The sequence below is a fragment of the Hemicordylus capensis genome, chromosome 2 (assembly GCF_027244095.1).
Source record: "Hemicordylus capensis ecotype Gifberg chromosome 2, rHemCap1.1.pri, whole genome shotgun sequence".
NCBI lineage: Eukaryota > Metazoa > Chordata > Lepidosauria > Squamata > Cordylidae > Hemicordylus > Hemicordylus capensis.
Genome location: NC_069658.1, coordinates 195,226,212 through 195,251,005, shown reverse-complemented (window position 1 = coordinate 195,251,005; position 24,794 = coordinate 195,226,212). Strand labels below are relative to the sequence as shown.

General features: G+C 43.5%; 1 protein-coding gene across 6 annotated transcripts in view; it reads right to left on the bottom strand.

Moving 5' to 3' along the window:
- The window catches only part of LRP1 (LDL receptor related protein 1), a 452,537-nt gene that overhangs the window by 389,953 nt on the left and 37,790 nt on the right, over positions 1-24,794 (bottom strand). For 2 of the 6 annotated variants that reach the window (XM_053288908.1, XM_053288910.1), the window contains exon 2: positions 18,891-19,016. The exons of 1 other annotated variant lie outside the window; for it this stretch is intronic. In XM_053288908.1, the coding sequence (XP_053144883.1) occupies positions 18,891-19,016 (126 nt within the window). Of the gene's footprint in view, positions 1-1,513; positions 1,532-18,890; positions 19,017-24,794 lie in introns of those variants that run through there. 3 more of the 6 variants (XM_053288909.1, XM_053288911.1, XM_053288914.1) reach the window with 2 other exon arrangements.

Below are 24,794 nucleotides of genomic sequence, written 5' to 3'. Positions count from 1 at the left end.
TCCAAGGTTGCAGGCAGGAATCTCTCTCAGCCCTATCTTGGAGAAGCCAGGGAAGGAACTTGAAACCTTCTGCTCTTCCCAGAGCGGCTTCATCCCCTGAGGGGAATATCTTGCAGTGCTCACACATCAAGTCTCCCATTCATATGCAACCAGGGCAGACCCTGCTTAGCTAAGGGGACAAGTCATACTTGCTACCACCAGACCAGCTCTCCTCTCCCCCAGCTCTCTTTGTCTAATAGAGGAGTGGCCTTTGAGACAGGAGTCACCTTAAATGGCGCAGTGGGGAAATGCTTGACTAAGAAGCAGGAGGTTGCTGGTTCGAACTCCCACTGGTACTATATCGGGCAGCAGCAATACAGGAAGATATTTTGAAAGGCATCATCTTATACTAAGTGGGAGGAGGCAATGGTAAACTCCTCCTGTATTCCACCAAAGAAAACCACAGGGCTCTGTGGGCACCAGGAGTCGAAATCGACTGATGGCACACTTTACCTTTGAGACAGGAGGAAGCTATGGTCTCTAGTCTGCCTAGGCAGCACAGTGTGTTCTGTAGCAGTTCAGAACAGTGTCCCCTGTAACAGGGATTCCCAGATGTTGATGACTACAACACCCATAATCCTCAGCCAAAGGCCATTTGGGATGCTGCAAATCCCAGTTACAGGGAACACTGTTTATTTGTTTAAAATATGTATACGTCGCCCCTCCAATAAACTACTACTCGGGGCAGCTCACAAAATTAATCAAATTGATACAATGTAAAATAAAATATTAATACAGTTAAACAAATTAAAAGAGCAGGCTAAAACCACATTTAAAATTTTAATTGTTTTAAATTTTCAAATCAAAAATTATTAATAAATAGCTAAAAACTGAGGACCACAAAAACTAAAGACCCTACCAGATAGCAGCAGCAGATAAACATTAAAAAGCCTCTTTAAACATATATGTTTTTAATTGGTTTTTAAAGAATAATTTCAACACACTGGTCCAGACTAAACATAAAATCTGTAAATACTCCCCGCACATAAGACTCTCTGTCCAACACAAGGCAAGAAGGTTCCAACCCAGTAATCTGTTTCCATTCTAGTTTTCTATCTGCAGGGAATTCTTCATTAAGAGAAGCACTGAAAATTATTAACCCTTGTCTGTAGTCTGAAGTGGTACAGTCCATTCTATCACCTCAAGAGTCTACCACCCTATTCCACTGCTCGTGGAGAACCAGTCTGTCTTTTTCAGATTGTGAAGACCTGTTATTTGCTCCAAGCCCTTCAGAGAGGGCAGGCTATTGAATTAACTGAATAAAAAGTGTTGTAATATCCCAACCTCTGGTGTCCTGATTCGGCAATCCCATAGTCAACAGCTATAAAGAGGAGGAACAATTCTTAGGTCACACAAAAGATAACCATGCTTTGTCTTCTCAGACCTTATCAGACAGAACTATGGGCTCTTTACAGCAGCAATAGGAAGCAACATTTATAATAGCAGCAGTTAAAAGCAAACCCACACAACATACTTTACTGCACCAGCATCCCATTATTTATGGCTCACAGTCCAGACGCAGATTAAACTTCCTCCAGGGACAAGCCTGCATCATGCAATAAAGCAATTTCAACGCTGTGAATTAATAGGCAATTCATCTCACAGCGGCTGAGTCACTGGGCAGGGCTGGAGGATGCAGTCAGATAGCTGATGCTGGCCCTTGGGAGCAAACCTGATTAATTGGAGGGTGGGGAGACAGGGCCGCTGGAGCAACCCCATAGGAAGAGCTGATTAAAGGACCAATGGCTAGAGACAGGAGATTACTGCCAGCCAGAGATTCCTATCCACAAGAACCCCACTCACTGTTTGTGGGTGGGTGGTGGGGGCGGGGAGAGCCAAGTTCTAAAGCCCCGGAATTACCAAAGACTCTTGTTCTTGTTCAGGATACTGCTACAGAGTTAAAGAACTCTGGAAAAAACAAAAGAGAAACTCATATCCCAAAAGCAGATAAATGTCAATTTCAACAAAGAAAATAGCTTTGGGTAGACAGCTGCCAAGGCTTTTTCTAGCAATTCCAAGCAGAATCGCATTTGCTTAATTCAGGACAACTGGTGGTACTGGTGGAAAAGGGGCTGTTTTCTGCTTCAAGACAAGCTAGCTACCAAAGCCCTCCAGATATCCCATCCTTTCAGAACTGGAAATAAAACGTTACAGACACATACACACTCTTCAGCCATCACATTAAGAGAGAGCCAGCGTGGTGTAGTGGTTAGAGTGCTGGACTAGGACCGGGGAGACCCGAGTTCAAATCCCCATTCAGCCATGAAACTAGCTGGGTGGCTCTGGGCCGGCCACTTCTCTCTCAGCCTAACCTACTTCACAGGGTTGTTGTGAAAGAGAAACTCAAGTATGTAGTATACCACTCTGGGCTCCTTGGAGGAAGAGTGGGATATAAATGTAAAAATAATAATAATAATAATAATAATAATAAAAGCTAGCTGCTACTGAGCTGAGCAATTCACAATGTCTCCAAGCTGTTTTTTCAGGTTACCAACTCATTGGGGGCAGAAATTTACACCCAACTTACATCAGTTTTGAAGATTAGGATTACATTCAGCAGGGACAGAAATCCACTGAGTTCTATGTTAAAAAAAAAAAAAGGCAAGAAACAGGTCTCACTTCCTCCCCCACTGCCCCCAATTCTTGACTTCTGCCCCCCACTGGAAAGTGTGCAATCCAAATTCCTGCGGGCAGTCCTTCAAGTTCCAAGTTCTGTCTCTAACGCCACGCTGCGCTTGGAGACAGGCCTGATCAAAGTGGAGGCCAGGGTGTGGGTGGCCATTCTGCGCTATTCGCTAAAACTATCCTTTCACCTCATTGGTCTTGCTCCCTTAACCTTATGGGACAATTACCAAATCTAAATGGAAATGGTCAATTGAGACAAAAATAGCATCCTTGGGCCTTTCCCCCTTGATTCCACTTAATATGGGTTATGATCAGGCCAAAGTCTCTATCAAACAGCATATAATGGATATAGAGCACCAAACAGATTTAAGCAAGGTCCCAAATCTTTCCATCAATGAAAGTCTTACATATTTACCCTCCCTGCATCATATCTTACTCATTTGGAAGTCCCAAAACACAGGAAGACCCTGCTTGCAGAGCAACAATGCCCCTGCAGCTCTGGGAAGACTGAAACAACTAAGCATGCCCTACTTCACTGTTGGTATTACAGAGACATTCGCTCTTCCTTTATCCACCCATTGCTCTGGGTAGATAAAGAGAGAGAGGAGAGCTGGTCTGGTGGTAGCAAGCATGACTTGTCCCCTTAGCTAAGCAGGGTCTGCCCTGGTTGCATAGAAATGGGAGACTTGATGTGTGAGCACTGCAAGATATTCCCCTCAGGGGATGGAGCCACTCTGGGAAGAGCAGAAGGTTTCAAGTTCCCTCCCTGGCTTCTTCAAGATAGGGCTAGAGAGACTCCTGCCTGCAACCTTGGAGGAGCCAATGCCAATCTGTGAAGACAAGACTGCGCTAGATAGACCAATGGTCTGACTCAGTATATGGCAGCTTCCTATGTTCCTATGTTTTCTTAAGTACCCTGGACATTCAAGCCACATCTACCGTATGTCTCTATGCTGCTTTCATACTCTAAGCCCATTATTACCTACAGCGTTGCCAGGTTCTGTGTGGCAGTGTCCAAAATCCATCAGACACTGGTAAGCAGTGGGGCCAAGCAGACTTAGTCTGACCTCCTGCTGGCTCTTGAGTGCTATAATGCACTCATCCAACAGAGCGCACCATCTGAAAGACTTGTGCTTCTCCCACTTTTTTGTGCTTTAGCTTTGCGCTCTTCATATATAGTTACATAGTCTTGCTGTACTTATCACAGGCTTTTATGCAATTATGCCTTCTTGTTCCACTTTTTATCCTTTTTAATGCCTTTTATACCTTTATGTCTTGTATGCCTTTTTAATGTTATTTTATGCCCTTTTATGTGTTTCAGTGCTTTCCTTGGGCCTTTTAATGTATATTAAATTATAATGCATAATGTATAATGCATTATACTTCGTACTGTGTAATTACCCCCTGCATTTTATGCTGGCCTATGACCATAATAAAGATGATTGATTGACTGATTGATTGATTGACTGATTGATTGATTGACTGCTGCCCAGACTGAATTAATGCAGCAGAAAGCACAGACCACTGCTGTGTGAGACCAAAGTTGAGGAGGGTCACGGTGCCAGACAAAAACCATGAAAGCAAGTTGTGTTGTGTTTTTTGGTTAGTGTTACAGTAGGCTTGCCTCCATTCAGAATTAATGGCACAATGTCCAGTCCCCATGGAACAGTATATGCATTTTTAAAAGAGGGGAGGAACTTTAGGAGATGGCAGAGTGTCACAGGGGCAGATATGTAACTCATTGTAGGCACTGGCCAATAGGAGTCACACTCCCAACGCCACAACCCACTCTGCACATGTTCTATAACAAAAATGCTGGCTGGAGTACAGTGGCTTGGGGTGCTAGAGCAGCAGGAATCATATTATCCAAGCAACTCACTGCAAGATTTGCTTGAAAAAGAGGTTTTAACAGCAACAGAAGCACTACTTGGTAACTGAAATCTGTATTCTGAATCTCCAGTAATAACTTTGCAACTATTGAGCATTCGCAGCCCCAAAAATACCCTCGTCTAGAAACTCCACACCCAGCAGACTCACTTGTCTAGGGTAATGCTCTCTTCAGTCTCAATGAGACAGCAATAGCATTCAGGAGATGTACCATGTTAGCCCTTCCTAAATGTTAAGAGAGAAATAGAATCTTGAAGGTCTGTAGAACTGATGCAGAATGCTATCAGTCTTTTATACCCACAGAATCTATCCTGTTCCTTGCCCCTTTTCCACAGACAAGCAGAGGAAACCCTGTTTGCTGGGAGGTACAATGGGAGAGGCTGCAATTGCCAGTGAAGCAGCCACCAAAAATGTTAAATATAGGCCTGCTGTAACTCTCATTTAAAATACAAACAACTTTTTTTGCCCAGCATCTGGCATCAAAACTGACTTGGAAGCTTCATAAAATGAGGCTGTAGAGCTCAAGCTGGGACAGTGTGTGCCGTGTGTGCACGTTTGTGTGCTCTGTGTGTGTGGCAGGGGTGGGGGTAGTGTATTCAGTTCCATGCAGTTCAACTGCATCTGCAACTCTTAAAAAAAGAAGAAGATAGGCCTCAATTGCATGAAATAATTAATGGAATACAGAAGCCAGTTTTCCAATGTCACTACAGCAATCTTCACTGGACAGTAAAGAAAGCAAATATATAAATAATAAACACTTTATTCTGCCCACCCCCATATACATATATATATATATATATATATATATATATATATATATATATATATATATAGCCAAGTGATCTAGACTCTACACCATTAACTCCCCCAGTACAATTTGCATAAAAATATGCAAGCATGTTTATTCCAAACACTCAAGGGCTCCTATCCTGCAGGAAGGAACCACACGGTCCTATTGGAACGGACTGGTCAGCTCTAAGTCTCCAGACAAAATGGGGACCAAGGAGTCCAAGAGAAGAAGAAGGTCCTCAGTATGTGAATCACACATGTGAATCTGCCTTATACTGAGTCAAATCACTGGTCCATCTAGTCCAGTTCTTTTGCAGTACTCCAAGGTCCAAGGGTCTTTCCCAACAAATGCTACCAAAAGCCTTCCAATGCGAACACCATAGAACCTGATGTCTTCTGCATGGACAAGAGCTCCATCACTGAACTATGGCTCCACTGGAGCTCACTAACCAATTGCAGATTGCTTCCTTCCCAGGGGTTGACCCCATGCCTCACAGCAATTGCACCATAATTGCGACTAATACCTACTGAGCCACCTAGTGGCGCAGTGGGGAAATGACTTGACTAGCAAGCCCAAGGTTGCCAGTTCAAATCCCCGCTGGTATGTTTCCCAGACTATGGGAAACACCTATATCAGGCAGCAGTGATATAGGAAGATGCTGAAAGGCATCATCTCATACTGCGTGGAAGATGGCAATAGACAACCCCTCCTGTATTCTACAAAAGAAAACCACAGGGCTCTGTGGGCGCCAGGAGTCAACATCAATTCGATGGCACACTTTACCTTTAATACCTACTGTCCTGCTTGACTGTATACTTGCTCTAAACACAAGTTAACAAAACAGGAGATATACTAGCGAATAATACAGCTGTTACAACTGTCAGAAATGGTTGGGTCTATGAGGCCTGTATCAAGGAGTAGCCCTCACAGCACGGATCTCCAAGGTTCAAGTTATGGAGGAGGAGCAAACAGAGCTTCCAGACTGCATCAAGCCACTAGTCATCTAGTCTAGGACCCTGTGGCCAAATGTGGCCTGTGCTAGATGCGTCAAAGGAAGCCAGAGTTGTTTTCCGAAGTAGCTTATTCCAAAATGACACAGATGTGCACTGTGGGCATGAGGTTTTACTGCCTGACCATAAGTTAGGAAGGAGCTCATAAGCATTTCCCATGTTGGGTTTTGTTTTTTTTGTTTCTAAATCAACACTGATCCTTTCTTCCTTTAAAAGGTTACAAATCGGGGAGGAATGTAGAGCGGAAATGTCTTTGTAATTTAGCCCAAAAAGAACGCTCTGCTCTACTCCCTCTACCCCCAAGAGAACATGAATCCTGATAAAACCACCATCTCCTCCACATGTAGGCATGCTCTCGCTCTCACTCTCACACACACCATTGTATTCTTAAACAGCAAACAAAACTATTGTCTTCCCTCAAAATTTATGCTTGCTAAAGGAAGAAGTGGATTGAATCCTATAGCTAAAGGATGCTACTAAGGAGACTAGCAAGGTCCTTGTTTAATGAATGCATTTTTACAGCTTACTTCTAGAACCGTAAGGAATACATGGGTGGCATTTAGAACAATAAATATGTATAAAGCAATTTACTTTCCTATCTCATTAATACTCACATGAGCTAGATAAGATTGAGGTTATTATTCCTATTTGTCAATGTGGAACTAAAACAGGCAGTGACTTGCTCAAGGACGTTCATTGAATGAGAAGGATCTTGCCAGACAAAAAGCAATGCATATCTGAGTGCTTTTATAGAAAACCATAAATAATCTATATGCACACTCTGATCCACCAGTGGAATCCTTGTCCACCAGTTGAAGACCAATAGGCTAAATCCTGGGTTGACCTCAGTCTTATAGGTTAAAGAGGTCTTATAGTTTTTAATAGTTTTAACATTTTAAATTTTAAATTGTTGCAAGTTTTAACCTTTTTGTTGTTTTTTATTATTTTGTTGTAAACCACCCAGAGACTTGCATTTTGGGCAGTATACAAATGTGTTAGTGAAAGAAAGAAAGAAAGAAAGAAATTAGTTATTAGATTAAAGGTAAAGTGTGCCATCAAGTCGATTTCGACTCCTGGCGCCCACAGAGCCCTGTGGGTGTCTTTAGTAGAATATGGGAGGGGTTTACCATTGCCTCCTCCCACAATATGAGATGATGCCTTTCAGCATCTTCCTATATCACTGCTGCCTGATAGAGAAGCAGCAGGGATTCAAATCGGCAACCTCTTGCTTGTTAGTCAAGCATTTCCCCTCTGCGCCACTTAAAGTGACTAGCTACTAGATTACAACCCATTAACATTCAAGCTGTCTCGAAACCCTTACCATTTACACCCCTTAAATGCTACCTATTTTTCAATCTTTTTCACCCAGTTTCCAGAAATGTTCAGCAACTGGAGCACGGTATCTTGATCCATGCTGGGTTGATTTTTTTTGTTTGGTTTTTGCCGCTTTCAATTTGATATCTGTAAGATTTTGCATTGAAATCTTACAGGAAAGGGCAGGTGTGATGTGAATTGTACTGAGCGGGACTGGGAGGGGAAGAACTGATACAAACTAAATAATAGCTCCAAGAACTCACAGTGAAATTTCAGAAGAAGGGGAGGACAGAATGTGAGAACTGTAGTTTGTAGCCAATCCTGAAGCACAGTTAAGCTCAAAAATGAGGGAAATGGAGCCAAACCAGTTCCATGAATGGAAGGCTAGATAAGCATACAGAGGACACTTCTTTGCCTCCCAAACCTTGTACTTCACTTTGAATTATGACCCTAACAACATTTTGCTGCAGCACTATAATTAATATAAAGCAGTAACTTAAATGCCCAAGGGTAGGAAAGGGACACTACCCTTCCCATCCAAAAAAGGAGAAAAAGCAAGACTGAGCATGGGTAAATTGTGAGAACTGACTTATTAAAATGTAGGACACTACAGTTCAAGTCTTTGCTCTGCCTCAAATATTTTGTACACAGCATGTCATCTTCCCCGCCCTCCACCACTCTGGGCTTTAGTTCAGTTCCATCTGTAAAATGAAGATAACACTATTTTGTTTATCAACCATATCTTTTTAATCTCCACCCACACCCAGCTCATTAAGTCAAGGAACCCATCTCTTGCAATTTGCACATACATGGTACACAGCCTGAAGCTAGCTCCTGCTGCAGCCTTGTAAGAAAATCATAAACTGAGGAAAGGCTCATTTTCAGCAGCAGGACAGAATGGAGAAAGCCAGGATATCAGCACGAAGGGTGCTAAACAATTCACAATCTCCATTCCACTTTGTGGCTATTTTGAAGGCAAGGGAGCAGGGGCACAGCAAGATTGGAGCAAGATTGGAGTGGGCCCTGGAACAAGTTGTGACAATCCTGCCCCACTACACCTTCTTCAGAGGTGCAAGGGAGAAAGCAAAGAGTAAGCTGTCACCTGGCAGGTGGACCCCCTCTCTCTCAGGGGCCCAGGGATACTTATTTCCCCTCCATTGTTCAACTGTAGCTACATAACTGAAAGGGGGGGCATTTGTTTTACTAATGATTGACTCTAGGGATGTGCATGAAATACTTCAGGCACATCCCAGGGAGTGGCGAGGGGTTCCCTTAAGAGGAGGCAGGCAAGACCTACTTGCCCCTCCTGCTAGCCTCCTCCACCCCGCTCTGCCCCATAGTTGCACTGTTCTAAGGAACACATCCCTGTGAAAGCGGCAGCCTGTGCCACAGTCTCCTTAAAAATACCTCACCACAGCGAGGGGATGCTTCCCCCAGCATCCCTTGCACAGCGTCAGCACACAAATGGCGTCGATGCATGCACCGGCGCCATTTGCGTGCCGAAGCTGCACAAGGGATGTGAACTCAGGGATGTGAACTCAGAACCTATTGGACCATCGAATTAAAGAACCATTGGATTTTCCTTACTGAACTATTATCTATTGAGAAACTTGCCGAATGAAAGACTGATTTGTAAGTTCCCATATTTCTTGTATACTGATATTGGCGGTTCCAGTGGTTAGACTGATTGTTGAATTTGTGTCTTTTCATGGATATGTGTTTTTATTAGGTGATATGCGGTGTTAATATTTATGGGTCCTAAGAGTATATTTATTAAATATTCAGTTGTTCCATCCCATGTTTTATGAATTGTAGACATCTCTACTGTTTGCAGCCCTGGTAGTTTTTGCCATCTTCCACGCATGCATGTGTGTGCGTGTGTGTGCTTATATTGCAGTTTTAAGGTTGCTTGACAGTGATGAATTCTTTTGGTTGGTTTTTTACCCAAATCTCTTTCTTCAAAGAGCCCCTGGTGGCGCAGTGGTAAAAAAAAAAACTGCTGCCCTGTAACCAGAAGGTTACAAGTTCGATCCTGACCAGGGGCTCAAGGTTGACTCAGCCTTCCATCCTTCCGAGGTTGGTAAAATGAGTACCCAGAATGTTGGGGGCAATATGCTAAATCATTGTAAACCGCTTAGAGAGCTCCGGCTATAAAGCGGTATGTAAATGTAAGTGCTATTGCTATTGCTAAGTGCTATTCATGTCAACTTCATCAGGAAATGGCATAACTTCCCTAAATGCCTACATGGAGGCAGTAATGGTCTAGATGAGGAAGAACAAAATGAGGCTGAATCCAAGCAAGACGGAGTTCCTCATTGTGGGAGGTCGAGACTTAGGAAGTGGTCTAGATCTGCCTGTTCTGGACGGGGTTGCACTCCCCCAGAAAGAGCAGGTACATAGTCCGGGACCCAAACCTCAGATTTCTGATTTCTCAGGATGAGGCAGAAGCAAGGAGTGCTTTCTATCAGCTTCAGCTGATTCGCCAGCTACATCCATTTCTGGAGATAAACGACGTTTAAAAAGTGGCGCATATGCTGTTAACATCCAGGCTTGACTACTGCAATGCACTCTACATTGGGCTGCAATTGTACATAGTTCAGAAACTCCAGTTAGTACAGAATTCAGCAGCCAGAATAGTCTTCGGGGTTGCCCGAAGAGATCATATTACATCTATGTTAAAAGAACTATACTGGCTGCCAATAGGTTTCCGGTCAAAATACAAAGTGCTGGTTATCACCTATAAAGCCCTTAACAGCTTGGGCATGGGCGTAGCTAGGGGAGAGGGGGCCCTGTTCATCCACCTCTCTGGTGGCTCCCCAGAGTGAGGGAGATAATGAAGAAAATAGGGAAGGGTGGAGCTCGAGGGCCGTCAGGTGCTGGGGGCCCGTGGTCTTTGAACCCTTTCGCTCAATTATAGCTACGCCCCTGGGCTTGGGTCTGAGGTATTTGAGAGAACACCCAGGGGTGTATCTAGGGCAGGGCAGGCCCTGGGCGCCACTTGAAGGGGGGCGCAAATTCTTAAAATTAATTTATTTTTTAAAAATGGCCACCAAAAACAAAATGGCCACTGCACATGCTCAAATGGCCTCTGTGAGGCCCTAGGCCATGCCAGGCCTCGCAGAGGCCATTTGAGCATGTGCGGTGGCCATTTTGTTTTCAGCAGCCATTTTTTTAAAAAGACAATTATTTTAAAAAATGGCCACAGCAATGCTCAAATGTTCCTTGCGAGGCCCTAGAGGCCAGCGGTGGGAGGGGTAACCTTTGAAGATCCCCCCTCCCACGGCCTATAGGAAGCACCCCGAAGGGGCTACAGGTTAAAAAAAAATAGTTTACTATAATATAATTCACTGTACACATATTCAGTTTGGCACTATGTACAGAAAATTAGGGCTTGTAAATACTGAGCTGAAGCTTATGAGCTAGGATTGTATTCATTTGCTCTTACTTTGCTTCTTATGATAAGTGAGTTAAATGTGGTGTCTTAATAATATGGCTATTAATGGTGAGTTTGTCTTTGAATCAGTGTGAAATCCGTAGTATGAAGGCCCACTGGGAGTTTCTTGCTCTCTTTCTCTCATTTTAACTGTCTTTCTGAAATACTAGAATATATTCCAAGCACTGACACAGCTTACTCTGCATATCCTTTAATTATTTTCAGAGTATCTGGGAAAAGCCAAATTCTCAGTATTTGGGTATTTCATGAGCCCCAGGATATTGAAATTTTTAGTTTTCCAGCATTTTTTGGTCTGGCTATGTCTACTGCTAAATAGTTTTTGAAATTTTAAAAGATTAACGAGCTTGACTTATATTTTTCAGCTGATATTATAGTAAAGTTATCTAAAAGATGGGTGTCAGATGTTTGGACAGGGGGCGCAATTTCAGTGCTTGCCCTAGGCGCTATTTCCCCTAGATACGCCTCTGAGAACACCTTCTTCTTCATCAACCCCACCACCGATTAAGATCATCTGGGGAGGTCCGGTGCGGTTGCCACTGGCTCGGTTGGTGGCGACTCAAAACTGGGCCTTTTCTAGAGTTGCCCTACAACTCTGGAATGCGCTTCCTAATGAAATTAAGAGTTTCCCCTTCTCTGAATGTTTATAAGAAGGATATATGCAACCACGGCGGCCAGAATAGTATATGCACAGAAATGGAAGGACAATGAACTGCCCTCAAAAGAAGATTGGCTGATAAAAATTTTGGAATATGCGGAGATGGCAAAACTTACAGTACTGATAAGAGATCAAAATTTGGAACGTTTTAAAGAAGATTGGAAATCATTCTTACTGTACCTAAAGAACTATTTTCCTAATATTGATTTTTCAACAGGGTTTGAAATTTAGTAATATTAGCAGGTTGAGTAGACTAAAATTGAATTTAGTAAGATATAGGATATATGTTTTGAATTATAGCAAGGGTTAATTGTATAGTTAGTGATCCGCGCTGATTGGTGAGCTGGAAAACATACCCATTTAGTCAGCTTTTAGTTTATTTTCAAAGCTTCAGTTTTAGAGTTTTTATTGTATTTTAAATTTTTGTAATTATTTTAATGTTTTAATGGTGAACCACCCAATATATAGGACAGTATATAAATATATGGGGCAGTATATAAATGTACTAAATACAGTACAGGAAATAAAAAGCCCAAGATGCTGTAGCCTTGCTTCATAAGGAAGCTGCTCCAGGCCCCTGATCATCTTGATTGCCCTCTTCTGCACGTTTTCCAGTTCTACAATGTCCTTAAGATACAGTGACCAGAACTGCATGCAGCACTCCAAATGTGGCCACACCATAGATTTGTATAAGACCATTATAATATTAGCATTTTTATTTTCAACCCCCTTCCTAATGATTTCAAGCATGGAATTGGCCTTTTTCACAACTGCCCCACAATGAGTCGACACTTTCAAAAAGCTGTCCACCAGGACCCCAAGATCTCTCTCCTGGTCAGTCACTGACAGCTCAGGTCCCATCAACGTATCTGTGAAGTTGGGGTTTTTTGCCCCAATATGCATCACTTTATACTTGCTTACATTGAACCGCATTTGCCATTTTGTTACCCACTCACCCAGTTTGGAGAGATCCTTTTGGAGCTCCTCACAATCTCTTTTGGATTTCACTACCCTAAATAGTTTAGAGTCATCTACAAATTTGGCCACTTTGCTGCTTACCCCAACTTCTAGATCATTTATGAACAAGTTCAAGGGCACTGGTCCCAGTACAGATCGTTAGGTGACCCCACTTCTTACTTCCCTCCATTTAGAGAACTGTCCATTTATTCCCACCCTGTGTTTCCTGTGCTTCAACCAATTACCAATCCACACATGAACCTGACCCCTTATACTATGACTGCTAAGTTTACTCAAGAGCCTTTGGTGGGGAACTTTGTCAAAAGCTTTTTGGAAGTCCAAGTATACTATGTCAACCGGATTACCTTTATCCACATGCCTGTTGACACTCTCAAAGAATTCCAAAAGGTTAGTGAGGCAGGACTTCCTCTTGCAGAAGCCATGCTGGTTCTCCTTCAGCAAGGCCTGTTCTTCTATATGTTTAACAATTTTGTCCTCAAGTATGCTTTCCATCAATTTACCCAGCACTGAAATTAAGTTAACCAGCCTATAATTTCCCAGATCCCCCTGGATCCCTTTTTGAAAATCAGAGTTAACATTATCTGCTTTCCAGTTCTCTGGTACAGAGTCTCATTGTAGGGGAATGTTCCATATTATTGCTAGGAGATCAGCAATTTCACATTTGAGTTCCTTCAGAACTCTTGGGTGGATACCATCTGGCCCTGGCAATTTGTTAATTTTTAGTTTTCAAGACAGTTTAGAACATCCTCACTCATCACTTCAAATTGGCCCAATTCTTCAGTCTCCAAGCCTGAGAAGCTCTGTCCTAGAATGGGTATATGGTCAATATGCTATGCCATGAAGATAGATGCAAAGAACTCATTCAGCTTCTCTGCAATCTCCTTATCCTCCTTAATAATCCCTTTCATGCCCTCATCATCTAAGGATCCAACTGCCTTCCTGGCAGGTTTTCTGTTTTTTATCTATTTAAAGAAGTTTTTGTTATTCCTCTTGACACTTCTAGCTATATGTTCCTCAACCTCTCTTTTTGCATCCCTTACTTTTTCCTTGCATTTGTTTTGCCAGAGTTTATGTTCCTTCCTCTTCATTTGGACAGGGCTTTCATTTTCTGAAGGAAGTCTTCTTTCCTTTTATAGCTTTCCTGATTCTACTTGTTAGCCACACTGGTGTCCTCCTGAACTTGGTGGTACCTTTCCTCCTTCTTGGTATACATTCCAACTCAGCCAATATATCAAGTTCCATGCTTTCTGCAGTGATTTGACCCTCCTGGCTTTCCCTTTTGGTTTCCTCTTCACCAGCCTCCTCATTTTTGAGAAGTTTCCTCTTCTGAAGTCCAATGCATCTGTGTTGGACTTCCTTGGCAGTGCTTCCCTTGTATATAAGCTGGATTGGATCACACTATGGTCACTGATACCCAACGGTTCTGCAACTCTGACATCTCACACCAGGTCCTGGACACCACTCATGATTAAGTCCAAGGTCACCATCTCTCTGTTTGCTTCCACAACCAATGGTTCTAAGGCACAGTCATTTAGTATGTCTAGAAATCTGGCCTGTCAATACCTGCACAAGAATTTGCCCAGTCTATCTGTGGCTAATTGAAGCCTCATTATTATAGCTCTGTTTCAATTTGACACTTCTCTGATTTGTTTCTCCAACACCAGGTCACTCTCAGCGTTTTGATCTGGAGGGCGATAGCATATACCTAGTAACACATTGCCTTTGAGTCCTCGTATTGTCACCTATAATGATTCTGTGGAGGACTCCAACCCTCCTAGGTTTACCTGCTTGTTGGATTCTATGCCCTCTTTAATATATAGTGCTACTCCCAGAGGTGCACCTAGGTAATTTTGGAGCCTGGACCTAAAGACCTTTGGACCCCCACCCCTGCAAATTAAGCATCATCATGCTCGGCCAGGCAAACACACCACCCAGGACAGACTAAAGAGGATGGGGGGGGGGGCAAGGGCTGTGGAGGCCCTGGACTTCAGCCTCAAAGTCCAGGGGTAAGAGTGCCTCTGGCTACTCCATTCCCAATCTGCCTCTCCCTGTCCTTTCTGTAATTACCCAGGAATAACAGGGTCCCACTGGTTCTCACCGTTCCACCAGATTTCCATTATGCCTACTCACTCGGGAGGAAGAGACAGAGGAATCATCCTTAGGCATTGCTGACAAGTTTCCTGATGCCAGCAAATCTGAACCAGATAGTACTACTGCATTCCAACAGTGGTAAATTTTCTTCTCTGCATCAAGCAGAGCTACAGCTTGTCTGATTTATTCCTTGAAAAGTGTATATGAAACCAATGAAGGAAAAAATATATACCAGTGATATGAAGTTGTGCATAAAGCCTGGAACAGAACTGCTTGGCTGCTGGCCAACCATCTCTGAAGCAAACGAGGAAGCAAATGCCAGCACTGACTGCAACTAAAAAAATCAGATGTGCGGTAAAATGTACAACGGATCCATATTTCAATCTGTATTATTCTCATCTTTGCCCTTCTTACCTGAAGGGAAGAGGTGAAGAAGGCAGGGCAAGGCAAAGCACGGGACGCAATTGCCTCCCACACCATTCTGATCTTCTTCAAAAGTTGTTCGCCTGCTGGGGATCGGAGGACTGTAATTTATAAGATGTTTGCATGACTCCCAGAACATCCTGGTTGGAGTCTTTAGGCACTAGTGTAATATAAACTTTTAAAGCAATTATAATAAATCCCACCGAAGTGATCATAAAAGTGTTGGGCATGAGGGGCGGGAGGAAGCACCGCTGGGCTGGAATCTTGTGTCTCTGAAATAATGAGGTCCTGAGTGAAAGGAGCCGCTCAGACCCACAGCACAGAGAGATCCCAAATTAAAGTTACTGAGCCAGTTCTCACAGCATTTGCACAGCAAAAGCAAGACAAAAACTGCAGCGACAGTAACATCTAAATAACCACATTTCCTTGATATAATACAATGGGTAACATCCAGACTTAGTAAGTCATGACTAAGTCCCACTGAAATTAATTAGATTTAAATTACTTATGATTGACTTGCCTCATTCATTCCAAGGTACTTAGTCATGACTAAGTAGACTGGAAGTTGTCCAGACTGAAGCCTAGCTACATATCTATCCTACTGCTCTGACTGAACCTCACAACTTTTAAAAGAGAGGAAGCTCCAGGGAGCTTGAGGGCTTTCACAGTTCCCTAGTCCAATGTCCCACATGCAGGCGCCTAGATTTTACATTCTACGGCTGCACCCCTTTCATCCCACCAAGCCTATTTCTGCTCAAGCTTCCTTTATCCAAGAGCAGCCAGTGAGTGGGTCATTCTTATGCAGCAGCTGAAGCACAGTGAGAAATTTCAAATGCAAGGACTGGTGCCTGGGATAAAACCAGGGAGCCAAGAAAGCTCAGTAAACAGACCACCAGTGTATAAAAGCCAAGGCTGCCACCCAAACGGCAAAGTCCTGTAATAGAGAGGAAGGTGAAATTATGATGTGTCCCAGGGTTGCCACACAATGCCAGGGTTTGTTGTCACTGCTGGCACAGAACTTCCTCTATCAGCTATACACACGGCAGAATAAAGAGAGGGTCTCCTGCCCAGATCCACGCATACAGGAGAACTGCTAAGGGGCTCCAAGGTACAAAACAGCAATGGAGCAGCATTTGGTAGGTACTGAGTTTTTTTCTGCAGATTTGCTTTCTAAGGTGGGGTCAGGAATCTACACACACTCCTATCCCAAATCTTCTACAATCAAGCACCAGAACTAATTTATTCCTTTAGTGCAAACACAAGCAGTTAATTAAAATGGGAGGAGATATTCAATCAACAATGGACAATATTGAATGTTTCAAAATGTGTGAGTTTGGTTTTTTAAGATTCACAGCCCAAACCAATAAAGTACAGATATCACTTCCTTACTTCATTTGCCCTCATAATCATTCCACACACCATTATTCCTCTCTTGCAACTGGGAGACTGAAACCAAGAGAAACAACAACTTGCCTAATGGTGTTCAAAGATCCCATAACCAAGTCTCCCAGGTCCAAATACAACATTCCATCTCCTGAACTATAAAAGACCAGGACTGGAATCCTAAGCTATACCAGTTTTCTGGGGTCCCAGTTCACCAGTCATTTGGAAACATGCAAGTTACATCAAGACTACACTCACAAAATGATTATGCTGCTCTCACAAGCATACACCAAGGCCTTTAAAAACAGATGAGAAACAACCCTTCAGTTCATTCGAGAATCACTCCATAGAATCACTCAGAGAATTACCTGCTACAGTGAGGGGCAATCCAACCCCATTACTAACTCTGCCTCTGTAGTCCCAATGAGCAGATATTCATCTTGCCAGCAATGCATGAGGTTCTTCTTTAGGACTTGAACTAAAATGGCCAACATTAAGGCTGTTCTCACATGCAGCCTAACCCAGGCTAGGGACACCAGCCTGAGTTAGGCTGTGCGTTAGATCTTGGTGGGCCAGCACCACCCAGCCTGGCTTTTTAGCCCGGCCACAAGCCAAAGTTACATAAGGGAGCAAGCACTGAATTGTGCATTGTGGGATCTCTGGAGGCCGAAACAACAGGTCCCAGCCTCTGTTTACCAGTGCTGCCAAGAGAAGCATGGAGATTCGTCCACGCTGCTCCCAGCAATGCTGGTCATAAGGGCATGTGGCCTTCGGGGCTGCAAGTGGTCATATGGGGGAAGGTAGGTTGAAGCCTGCCTCCCCCACTCCACGCATGCATGCGGTTGTGTGAACAACCCCAATCTCTCCTATAACTCAAGGGACAGAGCTTTGTAAAGTGGTCTGAACAAGGATTCAAGTCTTCACATACAATATTATTTATGCTGTCTTTTAAAAAATGAGCTCAGTTCCTCAGCACAGCATTAAGGCTAGACATTAAACTATTACAAATCATATAACATTAGCAAAAAACCAACACATTCATGCATATGCAAATTGAGAGGCAATACAATATTGTGCATCCAGAAGATAGTTGAAGATGCTGAAGAGAAAATGTTATATGAAACCTTATTACTCTCCCACCATAACTGAAGTCAAAAGGAACTTGTAAACACAACTGGAGGAATCATTTTATTTTAAAAAGCAAAAGCAGTGACCAACAAGCCCCAAGCCAAGATATTCCATATGCTCTTCCTTTAAAGAAATACCATGTTAAAAGAAATACCATGTTAAAAAAACACACATATGCTGGACATTTTGCAAATGCTGGCCCTGCTTACATTCTTTGCTCTGCCACCCGAGGGGGGGGGAGGCCCGAAAAGCTCTCGGACTCAGAACAACTCTCCCATTTACAAACGAAATAAACCCAGACACAGGCTTTTCAAAAGCTCAGCCACTGTGCTCCAACACCACCAGCTTTTGGCAGCTGCAAAGCGGAAAAGCAAGGAAGCGGTAGGCATTTCTGATTAATAAAGCTCTCACACAGAGGTGTCTTGCATCTAGAGCAGGGGGCTAAAGAAGGAGAACAACAAAAACTCTCTCTCACATAGAGTGAGAGAGAGAGAGAGAAAGTGTCTCTCTATGACATATCATTGCAGCTTCATTTCCAAGCATAGCAGTGGTTCAGAAGTGTTGGGCTTGCTCACTCACTGGAATCAAACTGCACCCATTAACTTACAATGGGGTAGTGAAAGCTAGATGTTGCACCTGCTAAGCAGAGTTTGCAATTCATCACCTGTCCTGAAGCAGGAATATTTTATCCCACAGTCTCTAGTAGGTCACCTCCTAGAACTCTATAAACTCCTAAACAAACCGCAGATAAATATATGGGACGGCAGAAAGAATTGGTGCCCTCAGTTCCAAGGCAATTAGACAATCAGGATGATGAATGTAGAGTTTAGGTTTGCTGGCGACTGTCCTCCAACACTTAACTCTCTTGCTGATCTGTAAATGGCATACAGCAAAGTCAACACACACACACCCGCACCCCACCCCCCTGCTCCCATCCTTCTCAAAAAGGCATATAGGTAGTCAGGCTTGTATTTAGAGCATCAGGCTTGTGAGTAATCTACTATGGAAGGGGGAGACAGGAGAGAGACGAGACAGAGAAAGAAAGAACACAATGTGGCAGTTATTCTGCTCTGCTGACTGTGACTGGTCATCTGTGCAAAATGTTTTTCCTACCAAAAGACTGGTCCTTGAGCCGGTTCCAAGCGTTCGGGTCTCTCCCTTTAGGCGGTGTAGGTCTAGGCTGCAGCACCCACTCCGCACTCGGGGAATTAGGAGGTTTTGCTTTGCTGGAGTCTTCTACTGAAGAAATAATAGGGTCACTTTTTCTTGTTTTGTTTTTTACCCCAACTTCCTTTAAAACCATTTCTCTTAATTAGATACATAGTTTGTTCAGAGGGACTTTAGGCTGGAACATACAACCAGGACTGAAATTGGTCAGGCAGTCTGGGAGTGTGAAATAAGGTTACAGAGAGAGAGTGAGAGAGAGAGAGAGAGAACGCACGCGCAAGAGAGCACGCTATGAAAATGTTCCAAAATTCACACCACCAAGAAATGGCTTCTTAACAAGACAAGCTTTCTTGTTTCCCAGATTCCTCTAAGTAAGTGGTTCTTAATGTGGGCTGCATAAATTGTGGCTGGGGATGCTGGGAGTTCTAGTTCAGCAACATCTGGTCAACCCCACATTAAGAACCACTGCTCACAATCTTGTCTGTACAGCCTTTTCTTATTTGTGTAAGCAGACTGCTGATCTGTGCACCCTTCATTTTTGATGGATGGGATTGAAATGACTTTTATGACAAAAACGAGCTGGACTTGCAAGCTTCATCTGGACCAAACAAAATGTTTCTCCTTCATTGTCTACTATCACAGGCATTGAAGCCAACAGAACTAACTGAGCATGTCCACAATGTGTTTTAAATGTGTTCATGGTTAGACTTAATACCTGCAGTGCAGTTGTGCATATGCAAAGGATGACACGGGGGGGGGCTGGTTTCCTGTATCTTTTAAGGGTTGTATAGCAAAAGAGGCAATTTCAGCAGACACAGCTTTTCTCACCCCAGCATGACAAGCTGAACATAGCAAAATTCCCTCCTCTGCACAACTACTGAAGAAACAGGATAAATATCCTCCAGTACTTCTATCCATTCTATACAGACAGGGGCTTCAGCTTGGCCTATCCTCTCTTTCAGTTCACATACCTGTCAGGCAAAACTGTCAGTAATCTACAGTGTATGAAAGGGCATTCCCCAGAGTGAGACGGGGAGTCCTAAGCCTGTCTCTTAGCCAAGGTTAAGAGAGCAAGTGCTCCCTTAACCTGGCTGCCGGGCCCGTGAGTCTCTTCGGCTCCATGGAGCCAAGGGGACACAGAGATGGGCACCTAAAGCCCCTGCCCGACGGGTCATGCAGTGCACGACTTACCCCATGCGAGGGCAGCCTAGCCTGGGCTAGGTTGCTCATGTGGAGCGCCAGGATCCACATGGACCCCGGCACTCCCACCCAGCCTGACCCCACTCCCAAACCCGGAGACACAGAGATAGGGTTGCCATGTCCCCCGGAATTTAGGATACCCCCCAGATACCACAAGAGTGTGGTACATTATAGGGACCCTCCCCACACTGCCTGGGAGGCTACTTGTGGGTGTGGAGCCACGCAGCACCGACACACAAGCACTAAGCCCGGTTTAAGGGCACCCTCACACCCAAAACCCAGGCTAAACAGCAGGCTCCCTAAGCAGGTTTGCCACCACCGTGTGCCACATGCCTCTTGGCGGTCCACACCAGCCCAGTGGCAAAACCGGGATGGCCTTCCTTAGCCCAGTTTTGCATGTGTGTGTGAATAACCCCAATGTATAGAACAGATCATAGATCTGGCAGGCAATGAGTGTCACCAGCTGATCCATCCGTCGTTGCCTGTTTTCATTTTCACTGAATGGGCTCATAACTGTTTTAAAATTACTCAGAGCCTCATTTGGGCAAGGTTTGAGACCCTGTGATCTAGTAGCTTGTTCATATTGCACTGAGGCTGGATTAGCAATACCTTAATCGTCCCAAGCAGGTATTTCTTCAGCTTTTTAAACCCTTCAATTGTTAAAGCCTTTAAAACCAACCTTGGGAACATGCTCCTCTGCATAATCTCATAGTCAGAAAGGCTTTCCCTAATACTTAACTTCAATCTTCCTTCCTGTAGCTTAAGACCATTTGAAAGCTGCTGTTTCTGCTCCTCAGGTCTGAACCTGCCCCAAACTCCCCTCCCCTCCCCTGCCTTAAGTATTGCTCTTGCATTCCAAGCTTGTTATGTTTGTCACAGGTCTCTGACCCTGATCCATCTCTCCCTCTTCCTTAAAGCAGAAGACCCGAAACTGAACCGAGTTCTCTAGACAAACCTTGACCAGTAAGCCACGCAGAATAGCCAATTTGTCAATCTATCATGGGGGACGTTCCTTCCCACCATCAAGGGAGTGAAATGAGCCACATCCACCAAGCCTCTCACAAGGCCAAACTGAAGGTGACAGGGGTGATGTCTCCAAAAATTGCATCTGTACCAATCACATAAAAATCAGGGAGTGGAGATCGGACTTTAATAGCAAAAAGGGCATGAAGGTGAGTACTGAACCACTTACCTCTCCTCAGGTTAACTTTCTCCCAGTCAGCCTTACTCAGGGCTGCTGAACTTCGGCCCTTCAGCTGTTTTTGAACTACAACTCCCATATTTCCCAGCCACAGTGGTCAATAGCCAGGAATGATGGGAGCTGTAGGCCAATATCTTCAGGAGGGCTGAAGTTGAGCAGCCCTAGTGTTACTTTTCATAGGAGTCCAGTGGGGGGAGTGGGGATCACCTCAGGGGAAAGACTGTCGTGAAGTAAATGCAGTGGAAAGAGTTCAGCACCCTTCACCCCATTTTGCTATTTAAATCTGACTCCCATCCCTGCTTTCCTCATGACTGAATCTGCAGGCCAGTATTTGAAGAGATGGGTCTGCCTCCATCTGTTTGGTTTAACTCACTGTGAAAATGTTTCTAGCACCAGTTCACCCTACTCAAAAGCCAGCTTTTTTCTCAGGCTTCTCCACTATTGCAGTAAATTCCAGCATTAATCCTGAAGAGCAGCTTTCATAAGCAATATGCAACATATGAAACTGATCAGTAAGTTCATCCTGTGAGTTTAGCGGCAGCACAACAAATTTGAACAGTGGAATCAAGTCTGAGGTAGCAAGTTAAAAACACAGGCAAAGCAATCTGTTTTTCCATAAACAAGGATTTTTAACGGGGAGGGAGGGAGCAAAAACCTTCCATTTTGTTCCAAAAACCCATTTGAAAAAAATATCTGGCACCATGAGTGTCCCATCCATTTATAACTGGTAAAAATGATTAAAGAGGGATCTGGTACAGTTATGTCTGGTCTGGAACACTGAAGTCAGACATTACCCTATCCGTCTTGGCATTCACACCAGCACAGTTCTGCTAGGAGACCAATTACCTGCTTGTCTGGAATAGAATGGGCTGTTGGAGAACCCTGGACTTAGTTCTGAGCTTAGTGTAGGTTTTTTAAAGTTAGTATTCTATCTTCCACCCCCCCAAAAAACCTGCAAGTGATGATGTATATAGCAGCAATGAAGCACAAAGCTATAAAGCAGTGGGAAGGAATCTGTATGAAGCCATTTTTCATTCAAGGAAAAGTATTAAAGGTTCTTCAGTTTAGGAGGAAACAACAAGGAAAAGAGGGAGGAGAAGAGGTAAGATGGGGAGAGAAAAGAAAAGTCTTTAAATTCTTGAAAAAGATGGAAAGAAGAGAAATAATCTTCTTCTGGCCCACTTTTCATGGCATGAGATGAAGGGGAAACAGCCAACAAAATAAAAAGGGAGAACATTTATACACACCAAAGCAAGTACTGTTTCACAAAATTACATTAACCTAGGAAATATACTCCGATAAGATTGCAGAAAGGGATCTATTGGCCCAACAGATTAACTCTGACCCGGGAAAATTGTGTTCAAATCTCTCCTCAGACATCAAAAGCTACTTTACACATGACATTTTTTCTATAATGAGATAAATGTCACATGCGGAATCATCCCACAGTTACATATGCCTGGAAACCAACAGGAACAAATGGACGGTTCAATGACTTGTGCAAGAAACTGGCAAAATGTTAATTACGAGAGATTTTGTAATGCATGCCACCTGTGTAGCACTTTACATCTGTGTAAAGGCCTGCCCTGAGCATCAAGAAAAGTATTGGAAACATCCAGACTTCCATGACATTTCCATCCCCAGATGTAAACAGACTAACTGGGCACAAACACCTTTTTAAGTGGTGGCTCTTGTATTTAGCAAGAAGAGAGCAACTGGTCCCATTCAGCCCAGCACAGCATCCCTTCAGTGGTTGTTGCTATTGCCTCCCATGGCTTCTTTTTAGACTGTGAGCCCCGCTGTTCCTTGGGGATGGGCAACCACTTTTCTCATTCTTTTTTGTTATGTAAACCACTTTGAGGACTTTTTTGTTGAAAATGATTTACAGTATGTTAGTTAGTTAGTTAGTTAGTTAGTTAGTTAGTTAATTAATTAATATAATAATCCCAGCCCTCCTCCATTTGCTATTTGCCCGTTGAAGGAAAACAAACAGAGGCCATATTCATTTAGCTCTCATTTGGGTTAAAAGAAAAGTCAGTGGAACCTATTAAGTAAGAATCAATTCACATTCACACACATATACCTCTATGCTGCAAAATACAAAAAATGCAAACAGTATTACTCAAGACTGAGTAATAAGAAAGTAAAGACTGACATGAAACAAAATGGTTAGAATAAGCTCTTCGTTGGGATTCCCTTCTGACTGGAAAGCTTGGGAGCTGGACTGGCTTGAGGTGTCTGTCTCCAAAGGGCAAGATATTAACACTTTTCACATCCTGCAGCAGGAGCACAGAGCCTCTGGAATAGCCGACATCTCAGGAAGCAATTTAAAATGGAATGCTTCCTTTTCCAAACAATTTTTTTAAAAATCAGTGAAACAAAAGGGGGAAAAATGAGTTTGTGTGATACTGGGAGCCTCTGGGCATGGTTCCAGAGATAGAATTTCTGCTCCAAAGGACAAGAAAAGTAAAATGTAGGAGTGGTGGTGGTGGTGGTGGAGCTCTGAACTGACAAGAACTCAGAGTCAACCTTCCTTTATTTACTTCCAGGAGTCTGAGGTGCACACATGTTTTGTAATTAGGTCAAGTTTTAGCACAAAATGTAAAATGCATCTCTCCTATTTCTTCCGCCAGGGGTGGGAAGGAAGGAATTTTGTGTCATATAAAACTTGCAAGCATATTTACCCCATAAAAGCTGTCAAGCCCAATTTCCTCACTCACCCACTTACCAGAAATCTTCTTGAAAGTCACTTTTCACCATCCGGAAAAGCCCTCAATCTACTGCAATACTGTAAAAATAAACCCCATGGGCAGATACAAGGAGATAACCTTTTCCACCACACAAAGCACCAATTATCTAATCTATTATTATTCAGTGCTCAGCATGAACACATTTGTCAAGCTGAGGGGAGGGGGAGGTGATCCCTTCAACTATTTCACAAGAGCACTTGACCAGCAAGGCCTAGCAGCCTGCCAGAGAGGCAACAGGAACCTTGAATAGATGCTCTTAATTTGCAGCGCTTCAAGCTTTCCTGTTGCTTCAAGGAATTTAATTCAAAATCTTAAAACCTGACTAGAGATGTCAGGTGGCAAAACAGAGGCTTCTGTACTGAACAAACCAACTATGATTAGTCTCTGGTTGGGTGGGGAAAGAAGCACCACTATCAAATTCATATTTTGCAGAGGCTTTCACCCTCTTCGGGATAGATTAGTCACTGAGAATTCTCTCCAGCTACAAGCACTGGCAAATAGGCATGTGCACGAAACGGGTTTTGCATTTCGTTTCCAGCTCAAAATGACACACAAAGTGGGCAAAACGTTTAACCCAAACAGCAGCAGAGCCAGCTGTTTCAACAAAACCGATTTGAAATATTTCAAGTGTTTTGCGTGTTCTGGCCATAGGGAGCAATGGGGAACTCGAAACACCCCATTGTTGTGCATGGGTAGCTC